General features: G+C 38.7%; 1 protein-coding gene across 5 annotated transcripts in view; it reads left to right on the top strand.

Annotated features, from left to right (window-relative positions):
• Window positions 1-22,368, top strand: part of SRGAP1 (SLIT-ROBO Rho GTPase activating protein 1) — a 299,865-nt gene that overhangs the window by 237,379 nt on the left and 40,118 nt on the right. For 3 of the 5 annotated variants that reach the window (XM_007516864.3, XM_060195003.1, XM_060195002.1), the window contains exons 12-15: window positions 7,375-7,477; window positions 11,572-11,632; window positions 11,786-11,863; window positions 15,457-15,591. In XM_007516864.3, the coding sequence (XP_007516926.1) occupies window positions 7,375-7,477; window positions 11,572-11,632; window positions 11,786-11,863; window positions 15,457-15,591 (377 nt within the window). Of the gene's footprint in view, window positions 1-7,374; window positions 7,478-7,988; window positions 8,023-11,571; window positions 11,633-11,785; window positions 11,864-15,456; window positions 15,592-22,368 lie in introns of all 5 variants that reach the window. The other 2 variants (XM_007516865.3, XM_060195004.1) reach the window with 1 other exon arrangement.

Raw genomic sequence — 22,368 nt, 5'->3', positions numbered from 1 at the left:
CTTACTCTGGAACTCTCCAACTCTGGAACTCTGGAACTCTTGAACTCTGGCGGGGTTCCTAGGGGCAGTGCCAAGCAGGCCCGCAAAACTAACTGGACTGATCCAATTTTCTTGGCGGGGGAGAACTAGAACAACCCAATGTAATGTTCTGTTCTTTCTTCTTAAGATTGTTTTGGCAATTCTAGGTCTTTTCTGGTTCCAGATAAACAAATGTAGCATTTGTACTATTCTCCTAAAAAATGTGGTTGGAATCTTGATGGGGATAGCATTAAATCTGTATATGGCTCTGGGTAGTATATTCATTTTGATGATGTTAATACTTGCAACCCATGAACATGGAATATCTTTCCACTTCTTTGTGTCTTTTTCAATTTCATTGAGTAGTGACTCATAATTTTCAGTATACAAGTCTTTCGCTTCCTTGGTTAGGTTTATTCCTAGATATTTTGTTGTTTTTGTTGCTATAGTAAAAGAAATTGATTTCTGCATTTCAATTTCTTCTAACTTAGTATTTGCATAGAGGAACGCCACTGACTTTTGAATGTTAACTTTGTAGACTGACACCTTACTGTATTGCCTGATGATTTCCAAAAGCTTCTTGCTGGATTCCTTAGGTTTTTCTGTGTATACTATCATGTCATCTGCAAATAGGGAGAGTTTGACTTCTTCTCTTCCAATCTGTATCCCTTTAATTCTTTGCTCCTGCCTGATTGCTATGGTAAGAACTTCCAACACTATGTTGAATAGTAATGGTGATAGTGGGCAGTCCTGTCTAGTACCTGATCTGAGGGGAAATGCTTCCAGTTTGTCACCATTGAGTATGATGTTGGCTGTAGGTTTGCTACATATAGACTCCACTGTCTTGAGGAATTTTCCATCTATTCCCATTTTTGTAGAGTTTTGATCATAAAGAGGGGTTGTATTTTGTCAAAAGCTTTCTCTGCATCTATTGATACAATCATGTGGTTTTTGGTCTTGCTTTTGTTTATGTGGTGGATCACGTTGATTGATTTACATATATTAAACCAACCTTGCATCCCTAGGATAAACCCCACTTGGTCATGATGAACAACCTTTTTAATATACTGCTGTATCCGGTTGGCTAGAATTTTTTTCAGTATTTTCGCATCTATGTTCATCAGAGTTATTGGTCTGTAGTTTTCTTTTTTGGTTGTGTCCCTGTTTGCTTTTGTTATCAAAGTGATGTTGGTTTCATAGAAGCTGGAAGGGAGTATTCTAGTGTCTTCAAACTTCTGGAAGACTTTTAAAAGTAGAGGTATTAGTTCATCTTGAAGGTTTTGTAGAATTCATTTGTAAAACCATCTGGTTCAGGACTTTTATTCTTCGGAAGGCTTTTGATAACTGTTTCAATTTCATTGACTGTGATCAGCCTGTTCATGTTATCTACTTCCTCTTTACTTAGTTTTGGAAATTGGTAGGTATCTAGGAAAATGTCCATTTCTTCCAGGTTCTCTAGCATGGTGGCATATAGTTGTTCATAGAAGCCTCGCATGGTATGTTGAATTTCTGCAGTGTCTGTTGTAATATCTCCTCTTTCACTTCTGATCCAATTTATTTGGGTCTTCTCCCGTTTTTGTTTTGTGAGTCTGGCTAAAGGTTTGTCGATTATGTTTACTCTTTTGAAGAACCAACATTTACTTTCGTTGATCTTTTGTATGGTTTTCTTATTTTCAATGTTATTGAATTCTGCCCTAGCTTTAGTGATTTCTGTCCTTCTGGTTGCTTTAGGGTTCCTTTGTTCTTCTTCTTCTAGGTCTTTAAGATGTGCAATCAGGCTATTTATTTGTGCTTTATCTTGTTTCCTAATGTTTGCTTATATGGCTATGAACTTCCCTCTCAGTACTGCCTTAGCTGTGTCCCAAATATTTCAATAGCTTGTGTCTTCATTTTCACTGAACTCTTGAAACATTTTGATTTCTTCCTTGATTTCCTTTTTGACCCAGTAGTTGTTAAGTAGTGTACTGTTGAGCTTCCACATTTTGGGACTATTACTAATCTTTTGTTGATTGTTAAGTGTTAGTTTAATTCCACTGTGGTCTGAGAAGATGCTTGGGATGATTTCAATGCTCTTGAATTTGCTGGCCTAACATGTGGTCTATCCTTGAGAGTGACCCATGTAGATTTGAGTAAAATGTGTATACCAGTTTCTTGGGATGAATGACTCTGAAAATGTCCAATAGTTCTAATTTATCTATCTCCTCATTTAGCTCCCTCATGTCTTTATTGATTTTCTGCCTGGATGATCTGTCAAGTTGAGAGAGTGGGATGTTGAAGTCCCTACTCTGACTATGTTGCTATTAATATATTGCTGTAGCTCTTTCAGTAGATGTTTGATGTATTTAGATGGCTTCTCACTGGGTGCATAGATGTTAGTAAATGTTAAGTCCTCTTGGTTGACTGATCCACTACTGAGCATTAAGTAGTGTCGATCCCTATCTTTTTATTTTAAAGTCTACTGTGTCAGATATGAGAATAGCTGTTCCTGCCCTTTTTTGTGGGTCATTGGCCTCTATGATAGTTTTCCATCCTTTCACTTTGAGTCTGTGTTTGTCTTGTTGCGTTAGGTAGGTTTCCTGTAGACAGCATATTGTTGGGTTATGTTTTCTGATCCATCTTCCTACTCTGTGCCTTTTAATAAGTGAATTCAGGCCATTGACATTTATTGATATCAAAGAATGAAAATATTTTAACGCCATTCTTGTAGAGTTTTAGAGTGTTCTGATATATCACCTATTTATGGTGGTCTGTTTATAGGAGACCTTTCAGAACTTCTTTCAGGGCAGGCTTAGTGATAGTTGCTTCCTTCAACTGTTGCTTGTCTGAGAAGGTTTTTATGCCTCCATCTAGTCTAAATGACAGTCTTGCAGGATACAGTAGTTGAAAGTCTTTCTTATTGAGCACTCAATAGATATCTTCTCTTCTGGCCTGTAGTATTTGTGTGGAGAAGTCTGCTGTGGAGAAGTCTGCTGCTAATCTTATGGGTTTTCCTCTGTAGGTGACTCTTTGTTTTTCTCTTGCAGCCTTCAGGATCCTTTTTTCATCCTTATTCCTGTTCATTCTAAATATGATGTGTCTTGGTGTCTTTAAGTCTGGGTTAATTCTATTTGGCACCTTCTGGGATTCTTGAACCTTTATGTCTTTGATGTTGTCTAGACTAGAGAAGTTCTCAGCTATTATGTCCTGAAGAATGCTTTTTTTCTCCTCCCTCTCTTTCTTCCTCTAGTAAGCCAATAATGCGTATATTATTTCTTTTGATGTCATCCATAGGTCTCTGTTGTTGTTTTCAGTATTGCTTAACCTCTTTGTGAGAGCTCTTCTTTTTTATATTTGTTTATTCCCTTTTGTTGGCCTTGTTTTATTGTTGTAGTTATTGTTGTTGTTATTAATGTTGTTTTTGTTGGATAGTATGGAGAGAAATGGAGAGAGGAAGAGAATACAGAGAGGGGGAAAGAAAGATAGACACCTGCAGACCTGCTTCACCACTTGTAAAGCAATTCCCCTGCAGGTGGGGAGCCAGGGGCTCCAACCAGGATCCTTCTGCCGGTTCTTGTGCTTTGCACCACGTGCGCTTAACCCACTGCACTACTGCCTGACTCCCCTCTTACTTCTTTTTTAGTTGTCTCTAATTCATCCTTGCTAATTCTGTCTTCAGCCTCATTAATTCTATACTCTCTCTCCTCTACTGTTTTCTGCAGTTCATCCATTTTGTTACCCTGTTCTGATACTGTTTTAGCTTGTTGAGCTAGCTGTGTTCTTAACTCAGCTATTTCAGCTTTCAGCTCTCTAATAACCATGAGATAATTAGTGTTTTCTTCCAGAGTCTCATTTGTGTTTCTGCATTTCTGATGACAATTCTTTCAAACTCTTTACTCATTCCTGTTATTATTTCCTTAACTAGTGTTTAAATGTTGACCTCATTATTTTGTGCTTCAACCTTTGAGGGGTTTTAGCTGGACTCTTGTCCTGGTTTATTTCTCCTATATATTCTCCAATATTTCCAACAGGTTTAACCATTCTATATAGTATGTTATGAGGTTCCTCTCTCAGTACTTTTCAAATTACTGATCACTATTTCCTGGATTGACTTGTGTCTAAGTAAAGGGTTCACGCTGTGGAAATTGACAGTTGTTTCAATATTATTTTAATCCCTGAGTTGTAGCTCAGTGGCTTAAAAGCCCCTTTTGTATTTTTATTCTATATAGGATATGGGAGTCTGAGGGCTTTTAAAGTATAAGTAGGCTTCTTAGCTTAATCACTGATTCCTGACTAAGAGATAAAGCAGGGTGGGGCAGAGATAATCCAGTGGTTATGCAAAGAGACTCTCACAGCCCCACCACTAGGCCACAGAGGTATAGATCTTCTCCTGAGTTCCTCGTTAGTTCTCTGTCCCCTAGTGTCAACAAAGGGCCTCCCTGCCGCTGCTCCAGATTCTGAGGGCAATAGCAATGGAGACTCACAGTTGCATTTGGTGAGTCTCAGGGAAGTCCTCTCCTCCCTTCAGTTGTCCCCTTGTTGGTGAAACAGACTGGAGGTGGTATCTCAACTGGTAAACTGCCAGACTGTTAACAGCCACTTAATCTCTCCCTAGGCTCCTCTCTGTTCACAAGCCACAAGTGTTTGCACTCACCAGTAATTTAGTGAGTTCCTGAAGTCATTCTAGTCCTGTCTTTTAAGGTCCCAGGTGGTCTTCTTTGGTAGTCCTAGTTGACCCGGGAGAGGAGAGGACAGAAACACAGCTGCTTATGCTCAGTAGCCCCACCTATGACACACTCGCAACTTTTATTTTTGTGTCAACATTTGTGTAATAGTGGTTATTCTAACTGGCAAAGCAAAACTTTGCACTTCTGAAGTTGACTTCTCTTTGAAGAAATGTTTAGAACAGTGGTGTGTCTGTTGCAATAATTGGCAGGTTTGCAATTGGTTAGTTTTCAAGTTTCTATAATGTTATTGCTGGGGAATTTATTCAAAAGGAAGCCTTTCTTAATTCTTGGTGAACCTATTGAAAAGATATACATACATACTTGTCTAAACTTTGAAAAAGAAGATATTACTAAGGTTTTTTTCTTAGTAGTTTTTTTTTTCTTGTATGCTTAAGGTCCCAGTTTCAAGCCTCTTCTCTCCACCTGAAGGGGGGCTGCTTCACAAGTGGTGAAGCAGGTCTGTGGGTGTCTTTCTTCCTCCCTTTCTTTTTTAAATTTTTTTATCTTCATTTTCTTATTTGATAGAGACAACCAGAAATTGAGAGGAAGGGAGAGATAGCAAGGGAGAGAGATAGAGAAACATCTGCAGTGCTGCTTCACCCCTCATGAAGCTTTCTCTATGCAGGTGGGGGCCAGGGGCTGGAACCCAGGTCCTTGCATACTGTAACATGTGCGCTCAAGCAGATGTGCCACCACCTGGCCCCTCTTTCTCCCTATCTCTCCCTCTTCTCTCAAATTCTCTGCCTTACCACTAAAAGGTAAAGAAAACAAAAGAAAAGAAAAAAATGGCCTCTGGGAATGGTGGATTCACAGTTGGCACCGAGCCCCAGTGATAACCTTGAAAGTGAGGGGCTGGGGACTCAAACCGGGATCCTTGAGCCAGTCCTTGCACGTCACTCAATGTGAGCTTAATCCGTTGCACTACCAACTGACCCCCTGCATGTGTATTTTTTTTTATCCGATTGTAGTATTTTTTCTTTTATTCTTTTATCAGGGAGTTAATGATTTATAGTACCATTATTGACACATGGGTATAATTTCTCATCTCCCTGTGATAGGTGTCTACAAAACACTCTCACCCCAACATAGATCCTTTTCTACCAGCTGAACCAGGACCCCAAAGTTCTTATCCCCAGCTGGTCTCCTTGCCCTCCTTCTCCAGAGTCCTTTGCTGTGGTGCAATACACCAGACCTAGTCCAAGTTTTACTTTGTTGTTTTCCCTTTATGTCCTTCTTTCTTAAGTTCCTCCTATGAGTAAGATCATCCAGTATTCATTATTCACTTTTTGATTCACCTCACTTATCATGATTTCTTCAAGCTCCATCCAAGATGACTTCATCACTGTTAAAGCTGAGTAGTATTCCAAATGTCTAATGCACACTCCTTTTAAAATCTCAAGTAACATTGGGCTTCATGTGCTGATTGCTATACACCCCACTAGTCAAATAAGCCCATATACTAGAAGAGTCTTACAGCCTGCCTGTGGAAGACTCTTTCAGCATATTTATTTCCATGCCTCTTCTGAGTGCAGAGGCACTGTCGTATGAAACATCAGCCTTCGCACAAAATAGTCACATTCATATTTTGTTTCTAACCTAGGCATTCTGAATTTTATGGAACTAAAAAGATAGTCATTTCTAGAGTATTTGTACCTTAACAAACAAAGGGTATTACCTAATTTTCAAGTGTTATATATTTATTCTTATAAGCCTTATAATTAAAAAATTAAAAGGTGGCTGACTCTGTGGCACAATGGATAGTGCACTGGACTTCTAGTAAAAAGAAATTGAAATCAAAGTGTCCAGAGACACCTCAGAACTCTCTCTCTCTCTCTTCATAGACTCTATTCAGCACACTTACAGAAGTTGAATCTGGTAATCGAGATCCTTTTGACTAAAGGGAAAGGGCAGAAGTTCCCTCTCTCCAGTAACAGAACAAGCTGATACTGTATTTCTCTATATGGTACATAGTTCACTGTGTAAGCACATGTCATCAGGACTTACATCCACCAAAGCAAAGACTGCAGATGGGAAGAACAGACTAACTGGGCACATGTTAATGTTCTGCAAATATCTAGGTGACGAGATCATTTGTTTTATAGAAATAAGTTATGTAAATCTCTACTCAGAAATAGCAATAAACCAAACTCCATGTTTTCAATGTGACCCATTAGTAATTATTTTCACATAAAATAAAATCTCATTGATACTGAAGGAGTATTTGGTGTTATTTTCATTGAATTTGTTGTAACTAAAAAAGTATTATATCTAGTTCCTCATGTTGGAATCTTTCAGGTTCTTAATTTTTTTTATGCCCTGTTGTATCCTCTGTGTGCCTTCTAAGAGAACAGAGTTTTATTTGTAATGCTTGACCAAATATCTCACAATTCCACTTGGTGATACTTACTATTTTTAAACAAATGTCAGCTACAGGACACAGAAAAGAATACTTAGTCTGAATGAATAGCTTGTCTGGTTTTTATACATAAGTAAAAGTAAATAAATGGAAAGGGGGAAGGTCTCTTTTGCCCATGGGTGGGGGTGGAAATGGACCACAAAAATTCCTGTGTTTTGTAATTTTAATGTGACCTATGGGTGTTTCATTTATTGTTTGATTTTTGCCATGCTCAGTAATTATATTCCCTTCCCCTAGGCCTCCAAATGTTCCCCCTAAGCCCCAGAAACACAGGAAGTCCAGACCCCGCTCACAGTATAATGCTAAATTGTTTAATGGGGATTTGGAAACATTCGTCAAGGTACTGGCACCAGCCATCTGGGTGGCTGATCTCCATGCTTCTTACTATAATGGTCTCAGCCTCTCATAAAAGGAGGCAGGTCATTATGTCCAATTCTGTCCTGGGGCTCTTTGCTTTCCCAGAAAATCAATATAATATTTCCTGAAGTCAGACAGGAAAGAATATTTGGTTTGAGTGCCTTCAGAAGAGGGAATAAACATGGGTGTTATTATACTGGCAGAAGAAAAGCCCTCTTTTTTTTTTAAGAGCCATAATTTGTACAAAAAGGAAAAGAGCAACCTGATAAAATGTTTTGTTTTTACTCATGCAAATGAGATGGCACAAAAATAATCTATTAATTATTAAATCTATTGTTATGCTACCTCTAGGCAGAGTAAGAGCTTTATTTTTCCCATGACTTGAGGAATTCATTATATTGGATAAATTGTAAGATCCTGTGGTCTATACCTTATATCTCTGCTGTGATTACTCTGTCTTCTTTTTCATCCTGTATTTCCGATAATGCTTCTAGCCGAGGACGAAGGAACTCGCACGCGAGACATCAGGTATAGTGCTAGAGGGAAGTGAGGGCACAGCTTCTTTCGCTCTCGGCATCACACTGAAGTGATGATCATGCTTGGCTTTGATTAGATTTTTTTTAAGGTCTTTAAAAGGAAAATGTTTGCATCTGGAGATTAGATTTACAAATTGGTTTTACTTTGTAAAGGACTATGGAAATCAGAGAAATAGTCTCCTTGAGAGAAAATGGATAGACACTTACTTTTTGCATTATGTATTCGGCAAAAAAAAAAAAAAAAATACCAGATTTGAGCCATGGAGCTTTATCAAAGAAGGGCAACATTAAAACCAAATGCATATTTAAGAATGGATTGTGGGTCCTTGCATAAATCATACAAAAAAAGGTAATTTTTTTTTGGGGGGGGGATAGAGGTAGAAGGTAGAAGTTGAAAATGAGGAGGGGAGAAAGACCTGTAGCACTATTTCACTGCTTATGAAGCTTCTCTTCTGCAGGCAGGAACCAGGGGCTCCATCCCAGTCCTTGTCTACTGTAATGTGTGTGCTCAGCCAGGTGTGTCATCACCTGGTGAACTTTCTCTCTCTTAGTTAACATTTATGACATGGGCTGTGATATTTCTGAAGACTATTTGTATGTGGGAAACCACATCATTGTAACATATTGCATACTCTTATTTTCTCTAAAGATAAATCACTTTCTTGAATATGTATGTTAATAATTTAAAAACTCTCCTGATGTGTGTGTGTGTGTGTGTGTGTGTGTGTGTGTCACATGCATTTGGACAGATACAGACAGCTATGTACATACACTTGGACATTGAAAACCTGTGTCAACCTTAAAAATGAGCCCTAGCCCTGGAAGTCCAGTGAAGTCACTGAACAATTTAAGTAGCAATTACAAGTCCATTGCCATAAGTCTTAAACCTAGAAAAGCCTTACTGGCTCTAAGTTAATATAAAATCATTGTCAAAATTTGATTATCTGATTTCCCAGCCCAAGGCTTATAAGCAGGGGCAAATGAGATGGAGAGAAGGGAACAATAAAATGAAAGCACTGAGTTTTGCAACTAATGATGACCTGGCAGAGAAAGAAAATATAGTTTAACTAAAGGAAGCAGATTATTATTCTGTAATATTGGGTAAGTCTAAGGATAATAGACACTTTTAAAAAAGTATTTTATTAACAATTAAAAGAAAACCAAGTGTAGATACTAAAGAAAAAGTGAAGTAGTATAGTTATCAAAGAAAATTATTATGTGGAAAACTGAGAAGTATTACACATGTACAGTCTGTTGTATTTTACTGTCAACTATAAACCATTAATCCCCCACTAAAGAAATGTTTGAAAATTAGTTAATTCATTAAAAAACAAGAAAATTCACCTGTGTGGGCTCTTAACCATCTCAGATAGCATATTAAAGAATATTTGGTAGTAGCACTAAAGCAACAGTTGTAGAAATCTCTAAACTTCTGAAAAGTGCTTGACTAATGAGGTCCCCATTCGATCACTGTGAGACAGTAAAAACAAGAGTGTTTCCCCTTTTTTATGAGGAAACAAGCACAAAGGGATTTGTCTGAATGATAGATGACATGGAGGCCATTGTTATACCTCTGATAAAATATTGTCCATGTGGTTCAAGTCACCAGCTCCACACCTGCGGGGTGGGGGGGGTCGCTTCACAAGAGGTGAAGCAGGTCTGCAGGTGTTTATCTTTCTCTCCCCCTCTCTGTCTCCCCTCCTCTCTCCATTTCTCTCTGTCCTATCCAACAACAGTGACATCAATAACAACAACAAGGGCAACAAAAGGGAAAAAAACAGCCTCCAGGAGCAGAGGATTTGTGGTGCAGGCACTGAGCCCCAGCAATAACCCTGAAGGAAAAAATAAATAAATATTGTCCATGAAATTAAAATACATGCTCATTACTTTTTTAACTACAAAACTTACTATCTCTTAATGAAATATTTATAACTAAAAGATTAACAATTACTTAAGTAATTATAAAGATAAATTGTCATTAATATGAAATCCTGAGACATTTCTTATTTAGAATTCTCTAAGTGCAAACATTTTCCTTTTAGTAACCTTTGTATCTTTTTCTTTTTGTTCTAACACTAAGTTCAGCAGCAGTGCAAACTAATGTTCTTCTTTTATCACTTGCATTTAAGTATTTTATTTGTTGTTCTTCTAGGTGACAGTGTTAAAGTGGTCATATAAACGTTACTTTCCCTAAAGCATACTATATCCTAAAGAAAAACACCCTCTTACAGATTCAGTAGATTTTGATGTAATTACATCATGATTCTCAAGCCAACCATTCTGTATTGAAGTTTGGATCCTGAAGTCCCTTTAAGAAATTGAAAAAGTGTATGCTCTTAAAACAAATTAATGCAGTAGTTAATTTGTAACTGAACTCTAAAATTAATTCAACTATTAAGTAGTTTATACACTGATTAGAGTTCCTTAAAGCCTAGAATAAAATTATTCCTCAAGAAGTATATTCAAAGGACAGTGAAGAGTTTAAATTGCTGCACTGCCTTATTAACCCAGTCATTTCCCTATTGCTGAACTGGAATGGCCATACATCGTTCTGATATATGACAACTAAGTACTTCTTGTGTTTCAGAGTAAAATTCTCTGTGAATTAGTACCTGGTGTCAGATAAACATTTTGAATTTCTGTGTTTCCTTTGAAATCTAATTTGTGAAAGAGCGGGTGTAAAAGTATATGAAAATTAACTCAATAGTTAGTTATTTTTCATTACATGAAGTGCATGGCACTGATGCATATTTAACTCTGACCCCAGCAGCTCCTTCACCTCATTTTTCATCCTTCGTGTCTACAAGCATGTCCAGAATTCACATTTGTTCAGTAGAGGATACTGACTACATTACAAAATGTGGGGAAAGAAGGCCAAAAAAATGCCCATTCCTAAGCAAACAGGCTCTAATGGAATGAGCATTTGTGCTATTTTTCTTATGAAAAAAAAAAAAAAAGAATGAAATCTGATGCAAATTAAATAAATACATGGCACACTACAAAGCACTTCTCTTGTGATGCATCTAGAGAAATGTAGACCCTTTTGTGTCATTAACTCTATGGTATGTTCTCAGGATATCACAAAGATGACCCCAAGATGGCCAAAAGGGTATGTTGGGTGATTAGTACAGTCATTCAGTTCTATGGTGCTATGGTTAGAATATGCCGTGTCCTTTTTAAGTTGCATTGGATTGATTATATAAATAACTTTGGGAAAAAAAGAGTGACTCATACATTCATTTTCATATGTAAATAACTGTAAGTAAAACAGATGAAATCTCTTTGACATCTCTAGTCCCAGCGGAGTAAGTTGAAACAGGATCATCTTAAATGTATTTAATTTTATTTGCTCCAGAACTTAAAAATTAAAATATTTGATTAAGTATAATTCCATTTTTGGCCTTTGTAGAAGGTTTTAGAGGGAATGAATTTGTAAGTGATTACCTAGGAGAGTAAAAATAATTCTCCTGTTAGGGTTAAACTGTGAAAATTATTTTTCTGTGTAATTTATGCCTCTCGTAATGGTTTCCATCTCTACCAGGACTCAGGGCAGATTATCCCCCTCATTGTGGAAAGCTGTATTCGGTTCATCAATCTCTATGGTAAGTTATAAACTATGAAATTCTTATTTTTAAAAAATATTCACTAGAAATATTTCAATAACTGTGTGTTTCCATTTAACATTTAATTATTGGGGAAAGATGGCCCAGAAGCGTGATGGGATATTTACACTGTTTTCTTGCTCTTTTCTTTAGGTCTTCAGCATCAGGGAATTTTCAGAGTGTCTGGCTCCCAGGTGGAAGTCAACGATATTAAAAATTCATTTGAGAGAGGTAATTGCATTTCTAGACCTATAACTGAACCATTATTTTAAAGTCATTTTCAGGGCAAAAAAAAGAGAATTCGCCATATAGGACCTGTTTCTTGCCATGTGAGCTGCCCAGGTTCAAACCCCAGCAACACATGGGAGGTACAGTGGCACCAGAGAAGGCTCTGGCACTGAAAGCCTTCAACACATGTGTCAAAGGTTTTATATGAGGGTTCTCAAAGAGTGACAAAAGACAGCCCTGAGAGTAAATGCTCATCCTGTTTCCTTCCTCTTTCAGTATCTCTTTCCTTTCTCTTGTTGCCATCTCCAGATTCCTTCCCTGTGACCCAAGTTGGTGGATTTTTTTTTTTTTTTTTTTTTGCCACCAGGGTTACCGCTGGAGCTCAGTCAGCACTACAAATCCTGGCAGATATTGCTAATAGCCATCTTTTTATCTTTATTTTATATTTCTTCCTATTTTATTTGATAAAACAGAGAAAGAGAGAGAGAGAGACCTGCAGACCTGCTTTACTGCTCATGAAGCTTCCGCCTGCATGTGGAGAGCGGTGGATTGAACCCAGGTTTTTGTTTTTGGTTTTTTTGCCTCTATGGTTATCACTGGGACTCAGTGTCTGCACTACAAATCCACAGCTCCTGGAGGCTATTTTTTCCCTTTTTTTGCTCTTGTTGTTTATTGTTGTCATTATTGTTGTTGTTATTATTGCTGTCATTGTTGTTGGATAGGACAGAGAGAAATCGAGAGAGGAAGAGAAGACAGAGGGGGAGAGAAAGATAGACACTTGCAGACCTGCTTCACCGAGAGCCCAGGTTTTTTTTTTTCTTTTTTAATATTTTATTTATTAATGAGAAAGATAGGAGAGAGAGAGAGAGAGAACCAGACATCACTCTGGTACATGTGCTGCTGGGGATTGAACTTGGTACCTCATGCTTGAGAGTCTAGTGCCTTAGCCACTGCACCACCCCCCGGACCACAAGAGAGCCCAGGTTTTTAAACATGGTAACATGTGCACCCAACCAGGTGCACCACTGCCCAGCCGTTGGTGCCTTATTCTGTTTCCTAATTAGCTATCGAATTCTACTGAGGTACTGACAACCATAGTAGGATATGCAAAACCATACACTCTAGTGCCAGGCAACCATATCAAACCCTGCCATTTACTAATCATGTGATTTTGAGTTGTTACTTGCCTTTTACGTTAGCCTTGATTCATTTACAATTTTCCAGAATTAGTGTGATGATTGGATATGATCCATGAAAATGCCTAAGTTTTTAGTGGTGATACTTAGTTATTAATTTCCTCTGATAATGATTTATACCATGTTTTTTAATCTATCTGCTCCTTCCTTCCTTGGATCAAAGTGAGGATGGAGAGGGAGAAGCATATTTTTTTCTTTTACTAGTTTTTTTTTAAAGATTTTTTTTATTATTTATTTTCCCTTATGTTGCCCTTGTTGTTTTATTGTTGTTGTAGTTGTCGTTGTTGGATAGGACAGAAAGAAATGGAGAGAGGAGGGGAAGACAGAGATGGGGAGAGAAAGACACCTGCAGACCTGCTTCACTGCCTGTGAAGCGACCCCTCCCCCCGCAGGTGGGGAGCCAGGGCTCAAACCAGGATCCTTATGTCAGTCCTTGCGCTTCACGCCACGTGCGCTTAACCCGCTGCACTACCACCCAACTCCCAGAGAAGCATATTCTAGAAGAGACAAATCTTCTCTCTGCTCCATCTCCCCTGGCCCATACATGGCATAAAACCCTTGAAAGTTTCAAGCCTTGATTGAAGAGATCATCTTGGAACCAGTTTGTTTGTTTGTTCTTCCAAATTCTCTGAGTGTTATGATGTTCCAAATTCTCTGAGTGATATGATGCATAGATCAGAAAAGTACTCCTGTCAGCACTGTTTCGAATCTCTTTCATTAACTATCTTCAGCATACACTGAAATGTGGTCAAACCTCAGATTCCCATGCCAGTCCCCCATGCAAAACACTGTATTAGTTTTCCTTGGAACTTCCCCCTGGTGTTTTTTGTGATCTCTTAAAGTCAAGCTTTCTCATAGTGGACAAAATGGTATTTTTGGTGAATCTGTGCTTAATTATTTCCTGCCCTAAGAACAGAAGAAAGGAAGAGATCCCTAAAAATAAACTGCAAAATAATAATTATTATAATAATAATACCACAAAAATAATTTAAATTATTTTATGTGGGTGCATGTTAAAAGAAAAGAGCATTTCTTTTTTTTAGATTTCTTAATATTTATTTCTTTTTTGTTGCCCTTGTTGTTTTTTACTGTTGTTGTAGTTATTATTGTTGTTGATGTCATCATTGTTGGATAGGACCAAGAGAAATGGAGAGAGGAGGGGAAGACAGAGAGGGGGAGAGAAAGATAGACACCTGCAGACCTGCTTCACCGCCTGTGAAGCGACTCCCCTGTAGGTGGGGAGCCAGGGGTGAACCAGGATCCTCATGCATGTCCTTGTGCTTTGCGCCACATGCGCTTAACCTGCTGCTACCGCGCCGACTCTTGAAAAGAGCATTTCTATGGGGGAAGAAAATGGAGTTTAAGAATGCATATTATGTTGATCTTCTAAAGGATTTTTTTTATTTCAATTAAATTCTCAGGAAAGCACACTAACTAGTCCACTTACCTAATATTTTAAAATTACCAGAGCCAACAAAGTAACTGACTTAGAAAGTGCAGTGCTTTGTCAGGTGCATGCTTGAGAGCAGTCCCCACAACATTCAAGGAAGCTTCAGTGTTGTGTGTCCCCCCCACACACACACTGTGTCTAAAAAATAATATATATATTACTACCATAAAGAATAATGTAACTTTACATTTGTTATCTCTCCCCCCCCCCCTTTTTTTTTTACCAGAGCACTTGATCAGCTCTGGTTAACAGTGGTACAAGGGATTGAACCTGGGACTTTGGATCCTCAGGCATGACATTGTGTTTGCATAACCATTATGCTATCTACCCCCTGCCTCTGTTATATTTTAAACTTCTACTTTTCACACAAATTCCTTGGCACTGTTAAACATCTATACCAAAATTAGAATCTCCAAATCCTGAAAGTAGCTTTCAGATGTGATATGGACACACCACTATGCCACTGTGGGAAACATTTACTTACTTGTAAATATATTCACAGTTAGTTGAAATGGACAATATTTCTGATAAAGTTTACTGAGCCTTATGGAATAATCAGAAAGACTTACATTGTGCCTTTTTTCAAGGGGAATAAAAAAAATGAATGTAGTGTTTGAATTCATGTCAAACTAAGATTACAGATTTTAGATGCTTTTTTTAAGTTGGGTAAAATTATAAATCCCACAATATTTTATTTTAAGAATTGGGTAGCTTGTAAGGGATTGTTTGGTAGAATAAGATTTTAAAAAGTTTTATTTTAACCTGCTATTTTTAAGTTAATCATGGGGTGGGCTATCTTAACCAATTATTTTAATTTTAGTACCATATAATCTTTCATAAAGTGTAATTAAAAGATAGGGGTGTGTGTGTGTGTAGATATGTGTGTAGAAGCATATTTTTGTTCAGAGATTAAAAAGGAGCACTGTACATGTAACTTTTTTTTTTCATAGGAGAGAATCCTTTGGCTGATGACCAGAGTAACCATGATATTAACTCAGTTGCTGGCGTTCTGAAGCTCTACTTCCGTGGGCTGGAAAATCCCCTCTTTCCTAAGGAAAGATTTAATGATCTGATTTCTTGTATCAGTAAGTAGATCTTTCTGTTTTCAGTCTTTTCCCACCAGAATTATTTCACTACCCAATTTCCTGGAAAAAGTGATGGCCCCTCTCCACATACCATCCCCCACCACTACCCCATGGCCACTGAATTTCTGAAGCCATTTGTTTTCTTTCTGGATCCAGCATGAGTCATCCTCCCAGCTGTGATCTTGCTCTCACTTGAGTGGCTTTTGCTCCTGAACATCCTGCAGCCTCATGGAGCTCAAGAGCTTACCATTTAGTGTCTGGAATAAAGCAGAAAGCAGGAGTCAACTTGTCAGGAGATAGAAAGAGGTTGTACACATGGACGTGTCACTTCTTTTTGTGTTTTTGTTCTTGGTTTTCTCCACCATATTTGCCAGTTTCTTCAAGAAACAAGGTAAAGAGACACAAATGGTTAGTAGTTTAGAGCAGGAGGACCAGGTGGTGATTGGGCATTCCCAGCTCTAATAGGTAAAGTTGCTCTGGACTGTACGTGAGCTGTTATTAAACCATTAATCATCTACAGAGTAAAGCATTACTGTTTTTCTTCACAGAGAGGCTTTTGACACCACAAGAAAGACATGAAAATAATAAGACCAGGAATTAGGTATTAACCACAACTGAAGTTCATGCATTTGAAAATATAGTCACCCTTAAAGTCCAAATTCCCAGATAGGAACCTAGAATTAACTTAAATCACATAGTGAGGTTTTTTTTAATAAGAATCAAGCTTTATCACGAGAAAGGTAGTGGAGATGGTAGAGTATCTCCCTCACATGCATAAGACTCTGGGTTCGATCCCCAGAACCTCATAGGAGCAACAAAAAGAGCTCTATGGATGGTGGAATGATGCTTTACACTCCCTCCATCTTCCTCTCTTTCATTAAAAAATAATAATAACTGGGGGAAAGCTGACTAGGGATTTGGTTCAATGCTAATGCACTTGCTTAAGACCCTGGTTTTGAGGGGCCAGGCTGTGACACGCCTGGTAAGGACACAAGTTGCCCTGCACAAAGACCCAGATTCAAGCCCTCACTCCCGCCTGCAGGAGGAAAGCTTCACAAGCAGTGAAGCAAGTGTCTGTCTGTCTCTCTCTGTCTCCCCTTCTCCTCTAAATTTCTCTGTTCTGACAAATGAAAAAAATAGGGGGGGTGGCCACCAGAAACAATGGATTTGTTGTGCAGGCACTTAGCCCCAGCAACAACCCTGGTGGCAATAAATGAATAAATAAATAACCTGGGACTGATTCATGCCAGGCCGGGCTAGCTTCGCAGGCGGGAGAGAGACAACCAGGGAATCATGGCTGAGCTGGGAAGCAGTATCTCGTTTATTAATCAGATACATCGCCTTTTATGCATCTCTTCACCGGAAGTGGCAAGGGAAAAGAAATGACTAGGAGAGAGGGCAGAGCAAAAAAAAGAGCGCAAACAGAACATAGAAAGCTTCCATCTAACCAGTGGGCATTAAACCAATACCCTGCAGGCAGGGCGGGACCCAGGTATAACAGTGATTATGTAAATAGACCACATCGTAAGTAATACAAGTGAACCTGATGTAATGATCAAAACAGAAGGTCTTATAAGCAGAATTTAGAAACATACCAACAGATTCATAGCACAGAAAGGAAGGGAAAGTTGAGGGAAGGTGGGGAGGGAAAGAAAAGAGAGTAAAGGGGACACTTTACTCAAATGGAAATAAAAATCTCTTCACAGTTCCCTAACCCTTCACCTAAGTCAGCAAGTTCCACTAAGTTGTACTCAGAGAAATATCTATACTCATCCCTCCTTCACTTTTTCCTGTTACTTGGTTTCTCACTGAGGAAGTTGGTTATGCCATCTTAAAAGGACTCTGCCTAGGTTTTGCCCTTTCCCTCACCCTGCCCCTTCTTCTTTCACACTGCAGTTAGACTCAGAAAGGCAAATTAAGTTATATCACTTACTCCTATCCACAGTTCAAAACCTAGTGTAGTATTTCACATCTATGGCAGCCTGGGAGGCTGCATAGTGCATAGAGCACCAGGTTAACATCCAGAAACACCTAAGTTTGATCCCTGGCGTCACGTATGCCAGAGTGATGTTCTAGTGTTCCATTCCTCTCCCGCCCTTCCTCCCTTCCTGTCTCTCACTCTCTCTCCTTCTCTCTTTTTTAACCCTTCACATTAATTAATAAATAAATCCTAAAAATCTGTAATTTCCAATATACAAACTAATTTTTTAGCATGGCTCATTCATAGAATTAGAATCTCTCTCTGATGATCTTTTCTTTTTTAAAAATATTTATTTACTCCCTTTTGTTGCCCTTGTTGTTTTATTGTTATAGTTACAGTTGTTGTTATTGATGTTGTTGTTATTATTGATGTCATTGTTGTTGGATAGGACAGAGAGAAATGGAGAGAGGAGGGGAAGACAGAGAGGGGGAGAGAAAGACAGACACCTGCAGACCTGCTTCACTGCTTGTGAAGCGACGCCCCTGCAGGTGGGTAGCCGGGGGCTCGAACCGGGATCCTTAAGCCGGTCCTTGCACTTTGTGCCATATACTCTTAACCCATTGCGCTACCGCCCAACTCCCTCTGATGATCTTTTCTGTCTGATCTCCTGCTACTTCTATGCACTCATCTCATCTTCTACCACCCCCCTCTTACTTCCTAATTTCACCAATAGCAAACTTCAAGCACACCAAGCCATTTCCCACTTCCATGTTGTTGTGCCATTTTTCTCTGCTTTTTCCATCTGCTTTGAAGGCTTTGCTGAACTGGTAATCCTTCTGGGATGCCATCCCATCACCAAGCAGAATTAATCACTTTCTCCTTTATTGATGTATACATATCTACAATACTTCTTATCACTCTGTCATAATCATTCAACCCCTCTACCTTCTTCCACTACTGAGACAGTGTAGGAAACAGTTTAAGAATGTAGTTCTGTCTGGTGGTGGGAATGGTGTAGAATTATATCCCTGTTATCTCATAATTTTATAAATCAATATTGAAATACTACTAATAATAAAAAGACTATAGTTCTGTTCTTAAACAAGCTAGTTCCAGATCCTAGGTTCAGAGTACTAACCAACTGTGTGGACATAGCCAAGTTTCTTAACTTTGGTTTATCAGTTATAAATAAAATATTAGACCATGTATCAAAGAGTTGTGAGAGTTAAAAATGCATAATGTACCCATGAATACACCATGCACAGAGGAGCCTTCATGAGTGGTAATGTGGTGTTGCTCTCTCTCTCTTCTCCTTCTCCTCTCTCTCTCTCTCTTCTCCTTCCTCTCTCTCTCTCTCTCTCTCTCTCTCTCTCCTTCTCTCCTCCCCCCCAAGATCCAAGATGTAAAGGAAAAAATAATCTACCAGGAGCAATGACATCACACAGGCACGAAACCACAAAAAAACCCTAGCAGAAAGAAAAAAAGAGGAAGGAAGGAAGGAAGAGAGGAAGGAAGTTTATGATGATTCAGAGGGAAAAATGTTCTGGTTTTTGTAGGTTTATCAATGTTCAGGGAATATAGGAACAAGGGTCCCTAAGCCCAATTCCTATGGGACCCAGATCTTTAGACAACAGGTCCCTTTGTTCGTGATCCCATCAGTGAAAGGGAAGAGAATTTGACGAATAACTTTGGAGGAAAATTCAGCCCCTTTGTTCCCTAGAAAGAAGAAAAAGGAAGAACACTGGAAGAAATAATAGATGTGGGCATGCTTTAGAAAGGAAAAGAAGGTAGAAGCCTTAGAAAGTCCATAAAAGGGGGTCGGGTGGTGGCGCAGTGGGGTAAGCGCAGGTGGCACAAATCACAAGGACCAGCGTAAGGATCCCGGTTCAAGCCCCCGGCTCCCCACCTGCAGGGGAGTCGATTCACAGGCGGTGAAGCAGGTCTGCAGGTGTCTATCTTTCTCTCCCCCTCTCTTTGTCTTCCCCTCCTCTCTCCATTTTTTTCTGTCCTATCCAACAATGAACAACATCAACAATGGTAATAATAATAACCACAATGAGGCTACAACAACAAGGGCAACAAAAGGGGGAAAAAAATGGCCTCCAGGAGCGGTGGATTCATGGTGCAGGTACCGAGCCCAGCAATAACCCTGGAGGGAAAAAAAAAAAAAAAAAGTCCATAAAAGAGCTAACTGAACAAATGTGCACCATTTTGCCTAAATGGCCCAATTGTCTCTATATACATGTTTATATTTTTTCCAAATCAAGTTTATAATGCTTGTTTGGGAAAAAAATGAATAAACATCTGTAAAGTGCCCAAAAGAATCATTAGCATAATATTTGTAAGAAAATGCCTGCAGCAAGCTCCATAGGCTATGAAGTCTTGATAGACTGTTCAGTTTTGTAATCCCAGTGCCTAGCATAGTTAATATCAATCCAAATGTAAGAAAATTAATTATAATGAAACAGAATTTAAATGAAATAAAGAATCCTGATTCTACCAAAGTTCTCTTATTGACATCTGTGCCTAAAGTCCTTAACTATCATTGGGTAAGAATTCCCCAGTTATATTCTGTGCCCTTTCCTGCCTCCTGTCCCCTGCTTCTAGCCCATGTAGTCTGAGGTCTTGTGTGGAATTCAGAAGTAAGCCAATGTGTCCATTCCAGGACCATTGTATAACCATAGTCATCACAGCAGGCCTCCGACCCAGCTGGAAAGAACTGAAAAGGGTGTCACACTTCTGGAATTCTCCTTTGGCTGTCACCAAAGATTTCCCTCACATCCTAGCCAGAAAGCTTAAATCTGGGAAAATAATAAGCACACTACAGTGCTTCGTGATTTTCTAGGGACATCCATCATATCAACTTCCATGTTTCCCTTGCACCAGTTGGATAAAGAACATTGGAATCCACTGCCAGTTGCCATTGCGAACCTGCTTCATACTTTTATTGGATGAAGAAGATCATTTCATGTGGTTATTAAAAAGTGAAGCCATGGAATTAGAAAGATTTAGGTTTAAATCCTAGCTGTACCACTTAATAACTGCAGTTTGGGTCAGAGCTTAATATTAACTCTATTTCTTTGCCTCATAGAGTCTAGGTGAAGAATAAATGAGATGATTCATAAAGTGTTTTGCATCCTGACTGGCATATAGTAAGCTTCAATAAATATTGTTAACTGTCATCATTACAACTACTATAGCTCTTCCTGCTGTAAATACAGGTCACATGTGCCAATGCCTGGGTTAGGTACTTACCAACCTGCTAAATATGTATTTCTTTGACATAATTATATCACATACATTTTAAAATGTTAATATAACCCAGAGTTGTATTGGCTCCAGCATGATTTTTCCCAGCATTTAAATTTTCTTTAGTGGGGGAAGGGTCCCAGGCAAGACCAGATGCACCTATCGTGTGTGTGTGTGCGTGTGCGTGTGCGTGTGCGTGTGTGTGTGTGTTTGTGTGTGTGTGTGTGTTTATTTAACAGTGGGCTACATGATTGTAAGAGTACAGGGTATATAGCTCCACACCACACCCACCACCCACAATTTGTATCCCCACCCTTCCGCCTCCTAAAGATAACCACCATCGTTCTCACAAAGTCTTAAAAATACTTTGCTTGCTTCTGAGTTGTTATTTTGTTTGCTTTTTTGTTTGTGTGTGTGTGTGTGGTTTTTATTTGTATTTATTTATTGTTATTGAATAGAGGCAGAGAGAAGTTGAGAGGGAAGGGGTACATAAGAGAGAGAAGAGAGAGATCTTCAGCACTCTTTCACTACTTGAGCAGCTTTCCCCCCGCCCTGCAGGTGGAAACCAGGGTCTTGAACCTGTGTTCTTGTACATTGTAACATGTGCAATCAACCAGGTATGCCACCTCCTGTGGTTTTAGATAACAAATAGTGGTTTACAAGATTGTAAGATTATAGTTTATACCTAGAAAAGGATGACAGAGGACCTAGTGGGGATTGTATTGTTATGTGGAAAACCGAGAAATGTTATGCACGTACAAACTATTGTATGTACTGTCAAATGTAAAATATTAATCCCCCAATAAAGGAAAAAATAAATTTAAAAAAAAGATTATAGTTTATAGTCCCAAACCACACCCACAACCAAAGTTGTGTGTCTTCACCCTCTCACCTCCTGAAGATAACCACTAGTCTTAGAAACAGGTTACTTCCTTCTGTTTTTGTTTTTAGTTCACATGTATGAGTTCTCTAGATTCCACATATGAGTGAAACCATCTTGTAGTTTCATCTCTTATTTCACTAAGCATAATCACCTCTAGTCCCATCCATTTGTCCCAAAGAACACAATATTATCATTTTTTATCACAGAGTACTATCCCATGGAATATATATCCTATAACTTCTTTCTCCAATCATTTGTGGGGCATTTAGGCTGCTTCCATCTTTGACTATTGTGAATAATGCAGTTATGAGAACAGGGGTGTCTATGTCCCTTTGAATTAGTGTTTTCATGCCCTTTGTATAAATGCCTAAGAGTGAAATTGCTGGATCACAAGCCAATTCCATTTTTATTCATTTAAAGACTCTTCATACAGTCTTCCAAAGGGACTGTACCACTTTGCATTTCCACCAGCATTGGAGCAGAGTCCCTTTTTCTCCACAGCCTGGATAACACCTGTGATTTTCTGTTGTTTTTTTTTATGTAGCCATTCAGACTGGTGTGAAATGGGACCTCAGTGTAGTTTTAACTTCCTTCAATGTTTTTGTAACAATCAAAGTCAAGCTTTCTTTTAACTAAAGTGCAAAATATGAAATCCATAAGAAAAAAAAAAGGAAAAAATCTGTAAAATTATCTTGCATGGAACACTACAAGTGCAAATGAGGAA

The sequence above is a fragment of the Erinaceus europaeus genome, chromosome 7 (assembly GCF_950295315.1).
Source record: "Erinaceus europaeus chromosome 7, mEriEur2.1, whole genome shotgun sequence".
Classification (NCBI taxonomy): Eukaryota; Metazoa; Chordata; class Mammalia; order Eulipotyphla; family Erinaceidae; genus Erinaceus; species Erinaceus europaeus.
The sequence above is the reverse complement of the archived record's forward strand: the minus strand, read 5'-3'. Positions and strand labels throughout refer to the sequence as shown.